General features: G+C 40.1%; 1 protein-coding gene across 5 annotated transcripts in view; it reads left to right on the forward strand.

The window, feature by feature from the left end:
• Positions 1–10000, forward strand: part of Btk (tyrosine-protein kinase Btk29A) — a 222054-nt gene that overhangs the window by 11317 nt on the left and 200737 nt on the right. For all 5 annotated transcript variants that reach the window (XM_076173605.1, XM_076173606.1, XM_076173607.1 and 2 more), the window contains exon 2: positions 527–753. In XM_076173605.1, the coding sequence (XP_076029720.1) occupies positions 607–753 (147 nt within the window). In that variant the 5' untranslated portion in view covers positions 527–606. The remainder of the gene's footprint in view (positions 1–526; positions 754–10000) is intronic.

The raw sequence follows: 10000 nt of genomic DNA on the forward strand, positions 1-10000 counted from the left end.
TACATATACATATATATATATATGTATATATATATATATATATATATATATGTATACTTATATATATATATATATATATATATATATGTATATGTGTATATATATATATATATATATATATATATATGTATATATTATATGTATATATATATATGTATAAATATATATATGTGCATATATATATATATATATATATATAAAATATATATATATATGTATAAATATATATACAATATGTGTCAAATTGACACAAAACATATATATGTGTGTATATGTATATATATATATATATATATATATATATATATATATAATATACATATATTTATACATATATATACACGCACACGCACACATCTTCTGTCTTCTGATGGTTTCATGTTTCAATACAGTCTCATAGCAAATTCAGAAAATATATTAAATGTAGTTAAAGCTAGTGTGTAGGTAAGTTCGTGCTGGAAATCTTTGGTATATTTTGTAATGCCGTGGCACTGTGAGCTGCAAGATTGCCATGGATGTGTTGCAGGCTTGTGTGGGGACGTGGAGGGCCAAGACACATTTGGGCGGTGTAGGCCACAGTAGGCTTAAGGTGACCGACCCTTCACAATGGCCAGCCGAAATGAAGAAGTCCTCCGTGAGGCTTTCATGACTAAGCGTTCTCAGAACAAGAGCCCCTTCACCCCCACTAACTGGAAGGACCGTTGGTTCGTCCTAACTCCACACAACCTCATCTATTATGATGGAGATCGTAATGTGAGTATGAAGCTGAAGTGAATTTTTGTTGCCTTTAACCACAGGATTCAAGGAATTAAGCTAAGGAAACTCAGTAACGTAAGCTCACCACATGACAGTAACTCTTGATAATATAAACATACTTTAGAGGATTTGTTGTGGCTGATACCAGGCAATTTTGTTCAAGATAATTTGACTCTGGAATTAAGGTTGTTGTAAGACCCCTTTGGGGGCTTGTTTTTCAGTGTGTAAGATGATACTTTGGTGATGGGGTTAAAGGACAGGTTTGATACTGTACCGAATATGCTGCCTGCGTAAGACATAACCATTTTTACACACGTGTCTTTCATTTAGAAATCCGTAGCAAGCACAGGTTTAGTTAGCAGGAACAAACTAATCACAGCCTATAAGTAGTTTTTTAGAACCACACTTGACTGTGTCTCTACAGCAGCTCACAACAAAAGAGGAATAATATTACCCATTAAACTACATATAACAAAGAATTAAGAATGATAACAGGGTGCATCAAAACTTCTCCATAGAACACCACTTGTAAATGATTGCCACACTGTTCTTTATAAGAGCCCTGTGATGGGACCATCCATCACAAGCCCTCAGGAGATTGAGAAAGTGAAAGAAAAAAAAAGCCACCATTACTGTAACACAACCACTCAAAAACACCCACACCCCCACCCCCACACACAAACACAAGAAACTAATAAGGAAAATAGAGTCAATATGGCATCAGAGGAAAAGTATTGGAATGGATGAAAGACTTCCTGACTGGGAGGAAAATGAGAGTAGTAATTAGAGATAAATTCTCAAATCGGGAAGAAATGATAAGTGGTGTCCCACAGGGATCAGTACTGGCCCTGATCATGGTTGTCATATACATAAATGACATGGATGAAGGAATAGAGTGTTATATAAATTTCTTTGCAGATGATGCAAAAATACTAAAGAAAGTAAGAATGGAGGAGGATTACAACAAGACTTGGACAAGGTCTGGAAATGGACTCAAAAGTGGGAAGTGAAATTCAATATCAAGAAATGTAGTATAATGGAATTTGGAAAAAGTAAAAACAGAATATCGATATTATAAAATTGGTGAAGAAGAGGTAAAAAAAGTAAACTCGGAAAAAGACCTTGGAGTGATGATCAGCAAAGACATGACACCGGACAAACATATTAATAAAATAGTTGGCGAAACCTACAATTTACTGTATTGAGGTCAATAAAAGTGGCATTTGTCTATTTGGATGAGGAAATGATAAAAAAAAAATTACTACACTAATAAGACCAAAACTTGAGTACGCAGCAACACTATGGAGACCCAGTACCAAAAAGAATATAAAAAAATTAGAAAGAATACAAAGAGCAACAACAAAACTGGCACCAACTCTTTCCAAAATGACATATGAACAAAGACTGTCCAAATTAGAATTACCAACTCTAGAACAAAGAAGGGAAAGAGGAGACCTACTAACTATCTATAGAATTGTGAAAGGAATGGCAATCTTAGATAAGAATGACTTATTGAAATGGGACAATGGAAAAACAAGAGGACACAAAAAGAAACTCAAAAAAGGTAATTACAGAAAAGATCTGATAAAAATAGCTTCCCACACAGTGATAGATACCTGGAAGAAATTAGACAAAGAAATGGTGTGTGCAAACACTATTCAAGATTTTAAGAAAAAACTTGATGCTGAAAGATACAAAGACGGGTCACCATGAGCATAGCTCCCTTCCCGTATAATACAACTAGGTAAATACACTCAATGGCACAGTGGTAATGTTTGTGGCTGCCACTATGGCAGTCCAGGTTTGAGTCCTGCCTAGGGCTGAAATAATTTCAGTATCGCTGCACTGTGAGTTGTTACTCCAACTCTCATGGGCAGGGAATTGGAGTGTGTGTGCATGTAAGGTCACAGCATTACCCATAGATTGGTCATATATGAGCTCTGAGCTCTCTTCCAGGAGGGTAATAGCTGTCGATCATGAGTCCAACACATGATCCAAGACCAGGGTGAATCACACACTCACACTCAGATCACTTAGCAATGACTCTAAGACAGATCAACAAACTCCATACACCACCCAGCAATAACAAACATTAGCTTTATGGAAAAATTACTCCCACAACAAGCAAAAAACCACACTAGCAAGTATGTGTTCAGGCCACCATCCAGCTTTGATTAAAACAATACCAATACAGAATAGACCTTGCAACAGATGCAGTCACCACACAGAGAATGCCAAACATGTATTATGTTGGCCTGTTCTAGCCTTACCCAGACACCAACACAAATGCTCTTATGTAAGTGACTTGTTGGCCAATCTGGTGGCAGTGGCCAGCTACCTGCAAGCCTTGGGTTTTCTACAACAGACATGAAGCAACAGATTGATTGACTAGAAATGCACCAGGAAAAGCAAGTGATACTTGCATATACAGGTTGTAGATATAAAATTGCTTACCTGAGAATTCCAATCATATTCCACATAGAGGTTAATCTTGGATCCTGTTCTGTTACCTAAACATATGAATGACTTGTATTTTGGACTGAGTAATAGCATTTGTTGTATAAACATGTGTATGTGTAAAATTGTGATTCCCTCAAAGTATGATATTCTTAGCTTGCAACAAGACTTTGATGGATAGATTGCACATGACTTTCATTATGGCTAAGGCTCATACTCAGGAAGAGCATTGGGCACCATAGGGTAAAATATGCAGACAGTGATCAATGATAATGTACAGTTTATGTCTGATTTTGGCAGTCTGCTGATTATTCTTGTTCAGAGGATTTGTCAAGAATTTCCATGATAACATGCAATCAGTACTTTAGACATTGTTTTGGGGTGTTTCTATGGACCAGAACCACACATTATTCATCTATGTTAGAAGTCAAAATCTCTAATCATAAAGGAGAGTGGTGATACTTTTGTACCATTGTTGTCTCCTGTCCTCTACTATTTCTATGAGTTTAACCTTTTCCTAATCTTGCTGTAGGAGGGGGTTATGCTGCCACCTTCATCCCATGAATGTCATAGGTGACTAAATGGGACAGGGTGAGGGGGCTATGAATCCTCCAGTATATTCTTCTCCCATGAAAAATCAAGGTGTATCTGAAAGGTTTCCAACCAGAATTAGTTATTGAGACATATATACACAGATGTGGTGATGAGAGTAAAAGGGAAGAGATTAGTAGTATTTGAGAAGAAAAAATGAATATGTTAGCATTGGGTGAAACGAAGTTGAATGGAAAGGTGAGTTTGAGTTTTTAAGCATTGTGGCAAGGGGGTGAGAGAGGGAAGGAGTGTTGGTATTGTTGGACTGTTGGTAAGTGATAAATAAGTGCATAGTAAAATGGAGAGAAGTGTCTTTTTTTTTGTGCAAACAGACCTGTTAGTGTGAAAAGAGAAAAGGAGGGGTAGTCTTCTTGGAATCATTTAAATGAGTGTATAATGTTTAGAGAAGTTTAAGAGGAATGTAAATATAGTTTTAAGGAATCTAAATGTTGGACATAAGCCAATGGGTGGATTAGTTGTGAAGTATGTGTTGTCGTGTCTCTACAGCAGAGATATGTTGAAAAAGGGAGTTGATGATAGTGAAAACTGTGTTTAATAAGAGACATAAACATGTATATACGAGACAGGGTGGTGGAGAAGAGGGTAATGGACTCTGTAGTGGTCCCCTCCTCACCTTCATCAGGAGATACAAACTTGAGGGGTTGGCATTCGGTCTGGATGAGTCTGATTTTTCTCTTGATCAGCGTCAGCTATTTCTTACACTTTTTCACCAGTAGAGAGCTGACAACTGGCAAATGTGCTCCTCTCTCTATCACTTTGAGCTGGTGACATAGAAACTGTCCCACACTGACACAACACAGACAACAGTCCAAAGTTTCTTTTTCAGAGAGATCTTTAAGAGGTTCTGAGGACCATTGCCAGCCACTGTGGAGCTCTAGGTTTTCCACTTAGTTAAATTCAAGGCAACAATTGATTGATTCCAAAGAGAGGATTGGAAGAGTTCTGGATCTGAATGTATTCGGGGGAGAGAGGAGAAGATTGTAGATCATTTTGTGGTAGAAGGGATATTAACACTAAAGGTAAAGTGAAGGGAGATAGAAAGGCAGGGAAGCAGAGAAGTGCTGAAGAAAGAAATTGTTGAGGATCCTATTTGCTTGAACTATTGGGACAGGTATGTCAATGTTGGGAATGAGAGAAAAGTGTCACATTCAAACCTAGAGCTAAAACGATGTGAGACCAACATGCTTTGATTGCACCACCAGGACACCATCTGAAGGTGGCCAAATTAAATGGAAAGAAAAAGATTAACAGAAGCTGAGAGAAGTATGGGAAGTAGTGAAGGATGAAAAGAAAGAGGAGCGGAGGAAGAATGGGTGTGTTTACCTAGTTTATGTAGTTGTATTTCATTTTGCGGGAAGGGGACCTACGCTCATGGTGTCCCGCCTTTGTATTTTGCAGTGTCTAGTTTGCTCTTAAACTCATGATGGTTTTTGTGCACACTATTTCATTGTCCAATTTGTTCCAAGTGTCCACCACTCTATGTGGAAAACTGTTTTTCTTCAGATCTCTTCTGTAGCTATGTTTTTTTATTTTCTTTCCATGTCCTCTTGTGCTTCTCCTGTCCCAGTGTGTCAAGGAAGGAGTGCTAAAGTTCACAAGGAGGATATGTGAGATGAGGAGGATGGGAGGAGCAAAAGGAGAGGCAGCAAATGATGGGATGAAGAGGTGAAGGTGGTGATCGAAGTAAAGAAGCAAGTACGTGAAAATTAAGTGTGAAGTAGAACCAGGGAAACCTATGGGATGTATTGAATAAAAAAAGGCGAGTAGAAGTGAAACATAAGGTAAGGGAGGTAAAAAGGAGAGCAGATATCAAGTGGGGTTGGTGTTTGATGGAGAACTGAAAAAAAAAAAAGTTTTGGAAGAAAGTAAAAAAGTGATAGATTTAGACTAATAGAAAGGAAAAGGGTACTAACAGATGTGTGCTAACAGAAGTGAAGGTAGTAAACATGAGTAAATCTCCAGGATCTAACAGGATCTCAATTAAGATACTAGAAATACAGAGATCAACTGGTAGACAAGATTCAGAGCCTAATTGTGTTCATTACATGAAGGGAGAGTGCCTTGGATTTGGAAGAGAGCTGTTGTACTAATTCACAGAACAAAAGCAAGGAGAAACCCCAGAATTATCGACCAATATCTTTGACCAGCATGATAAGTGTGAAAGAGAATTGTGAGAGAAAGATGAGAATCGAGAAGAGATGGACATCTTGTCAGACACCTGAGTTTCAGAAGTGGAAGAGCAAAAGTTTCAAATTTGTTAAAAGTTTTTATTCAAAGACAGTTGATGTGCTGCAAGAGAGATGGCTTGTTGGGTTGTGTATCTAGATGTGGAGAAAGCCTTTAACAAGGTACCTCACCAATACTGTAGAAATTGGAGCATATTGGAAGACCACAATCACCTAGAATTCGTGCTACTTCCTTGTGGAAGCCCTTGCTATCGGTATAAAGAAGTGCCAATGTTCTATCTCCCTTTTCTGAAGTCAAATTTTTCTGACCTTCATTTCCACCATTGGTAAGATGACTCGGGAAGCTCTAAGCTTTCACAAGTTTCTTTATATCCTCTCATATGTTTTGCATATAGCTAGATTTAGCTACTTGGACACTGTTTCTGTGTTGTTTGCACAACTCTCAATTATTCTGTGCATTGTTAATTGGTATGCCATTGTGAAAGCCTGAACTCTGCCGGTGATTAGAGTGTACACGTGATTTCCCAGCTTGAACATTGTCCCTATCTCTTAGGTTCACTTCTTTGAAACTCTTTCATTACATTGAATCTTTGCTTGCCTGGACCACAGTTTATCAATCTATCATTCAATCAATTGGGAATATTAGCCAGGAGGCATGTTACTTCATTCTCACATGCTGTCACCAGTCCATTTCCAAGCAAGGTCCCATGCAATTCTTAGCAGGTTTTTTTTTCAACATTCCAGCTATGAAGTCTGTGTATGTCCCCTTCATCTTCACCAAGGTTCTCTTATGGAAACAACACTTAGAGTGGGATCAGTATCATGGAAACTTGCCACATGACAATATAGCAAAGAATTATACTGGTAACAAGCCTAGACTGATTCTCATGGAATAATCTCAGGTTTGATACATAGTCATTCTAGTAATACTTATAGTACTCTGAAGGCTGTAGGTACCAAAGATATTGAGAAACCTCTCTAAGTCAGCACATAATGTTTATGTCTCACAGTCTTACAGCAGGACAGAGAACATAGGCAACTTGTGGGTTTGCCAAATCTTAGTCTTGTGGAAATATTAACAGATCATATACTCTGGTTGAGAGTCCATAACATTATGTGCAATGGCATTTCTTTGAAGGAGTTCATGACCCACCACTATCATACACTACTCAACTGAGGTATGTGAAACTTTCCAAGACCTTAATATCCTTGCCACATGCATGGACAAACTGAATTGTGCCCTCCAGTAAGTGCTCAAATACCAGGACCTTGTTCATGGTCCAGGAGACCTAGTCCAGTCACCTCCATATGCAGTAACTAGAGATGCAGCCAGGGCCTCTAATGACTCCACAAGAAGTACACCATCATTACCAAAGACAATGTTAATCAACTTAGTGTTGCCATTGGATGTTCTGCAATGACATTGACGTCTCTGTCCAATGTCCAGTCCATGCAAGTGTTGAAAAGTGTTGTGGTGAGGGTGTTTCCTTGCCTCATTTCTGAATTAACATCAAAGAAGCTAGACACACCTCATCCATACTTCATAGCACTCTGCCTCAGAGTAGTCAGACATCATCAGTAATCCTTGTAAGAATCCTGTAGATCTGCAGGAGACCACAGAGCCCCCATAATGTATTTCATGAGGTCAACATAGCAAGAAACTTCTGTCAAAAGTCTATTGGTGCTCAGATCAGTTGTTCACTTAATGCTTGAGGTCTCTGAAACTTGTAGTGTCATTGAATCTGTGGCAGAAGCAGTTGGGTAAGCACCATGCATAGCACATTGAGCAATATTGTTGTTGTAGTCCTGTGGCAGTTGTTGTAGTCATCATGGTCCCCTTTTCAAGATGGGGATGACCAAGCCCTTTTTCTAATCAGAGGGAAGGGTGCTGAACTGCCAAACACTAGACAGTACCTTATGCAACCCCTATGGACCGTGGCCCTCACCACCAGCTTTCAGCAACCGTGCTGACGTTACAGATGGCAGTCATCTTTCCATACTTCATCTTACAGCCTTTTAGGCTTCCTAGAGGGCAGAGTTTCATCTGTTGGTGAATAGATAACCTGAACCCGCCTGAATACCAGCCAGGAGAAGGTGGCTTCGTGAAGGGTCATTAGTCTCCTCAATTGGAGTCGGATTATCGCGGGCAGCGTAAGGTGCCTGATGTACGATGATTCGATGATGCATCACAATACCCGCGTTATAAAATATAAAGTAACAGCTGTATTAGTCGTTCTCTTTCACTATGAATATTAATAACCACAGAAAATATGATCAGGCCAGTTCACAGAATGTGGGGGGTCACTCAGCTACAACTACAAAATAGATATAATCAAGACTTCAACGCCGGCATCCTCATGTCGCCTACGTAGGCGTCATCGTATGTGAGGGATAAGAGGTGGTTTACACGGTCTAACCGTCGAACGCGGTTCGACAGACACGTGTTTAAAGTGATGTATGAACGGGGTATTTGGTTGTCGAACACGTTGGTTAAACCCCAAATACCCCGTTCACACGTTCACACATCACACACGTGTCTGTCGAACCGCGTTCGACCGTGTAGACCCCCTCTTAATGAACAAGTGCTCAAAGTATTTTGCGAAGGGCCTATGCCCCACAATGCTACCTGACACTAGTTGCCCATCAGGTATTTGTACCATGCTCACCTGGGTCACATATTTAGAGCGGAGTTTGTTTCTGGGCTTGATGAGCATGGTTGAGGTCACTTGCACTGAGATGGCCATCGACATCTTCAGCAATTCCCCTGACACAGCTTTCCCTATCCATCCTCATGAGAGTTCTAGTCTACTGTTTCTGAGTTTTGCATCAGTCCAGGTCCTCAGCCAGTCTGGTAGTACAGCCCACCTCTGTACTTCAAACTAGTGTCTCATGTGATTCCACACCACTCTTTGCTATTGGACACTCATCAGGGCACTCAGCCCTTAGGTTGGTCATGTCCTAAAAACACTAGGTTTTCAGTCAGGGAACTGCCCTAAAACAGATTAGAATCATGTAGTCTTGACCTAACTGGAGGAGAATGGCTAATTTGGTACAAGGCTGAAGACATCCAGTCATGTTTCTAACGTGTTGACCACCGCAGTCAATACGCTGCTTCTTGGCCGAATATAAGAAACAAAGCATACGAAAAAATAACCTCTGTTAAAAGAAGAGAGAGGGAGAGAGCCTAAGGGGAACTTAATATAGGCGTTCAAGATAAGGAATATGTAGCATCAAGATTGAAAGTATTTTCACAGTAGATACAATTAGGACGAAAAATAATGGCTTAAAGCTATTTGGACGTAGAATCAACCTTGAGGTAGGTAGAAATAATTTTGTGAACCGCGTCGTCAATGATTGGAATAAGCTTCCAGGCTAGATTACTTAATGTAATACAGGGCAGAGATTCATCCAAGATCTTCTGTCGGCATGCTTTATCAGTGACTCGTCGTAACTCACTGAATGCTCTTGTGATGGCGTCGCCGCCGCCGGCGTCAGCGGCGAAAGCATTGCCTTTCTCCGGTAGCCGATAATCAGCGCTTCTGTGTATTGGGACAAAACCTTGCCAAAGAGATGGTAAAAGAGGTACGTGAGGGTGAGTAGCCGAAGGATAGAGAACACAAGTTACAAAGTGATCATCAGCATTCTTTGAGTGAGAGTTCACTGACTAGAAACCCGAACCCCACAGCATATGGCAATGATCCTCGGGCCTTCTCATAGGCCTCTCTGGAAAAAAGCCTTGGGCTGCTGTCGGTATTGTGTTAATGTGAGGATCAGTCGCCGATTGTCAGGTCTCCTTATGTGGAGAACTGACAGGAGGAAATGCACGTAAACCTGGGAAAGAACATTATTGGGCTCAGTCTGAAGACCGAGGGTCAGCCTTCGGGGCTCCGGACAGAAGTGAAGTTGATGGGACTGGAAGATGGATGGCAGGGAGGTCACTCGCGCTAACGTTCTTCTCGAAGGACCAACTCGTGAAGTTCCTTGTCGGG

Source organism: Oratosquilla oratoria, chromosome 34 (genome assembly GCF_046742065.1).
Source record: "Oratosquilla oratoria isolate Oo_2021 chromosome 34, ASM4674206v1, whole genome shotgun sequence".
Taxonomy (NCBI): Eukaryota; Metazoa; Arthropoda; class Malacostraca; order Stomatopoda; family Squillidae; genus Oratosquilla; species Oratosquilla oratoria.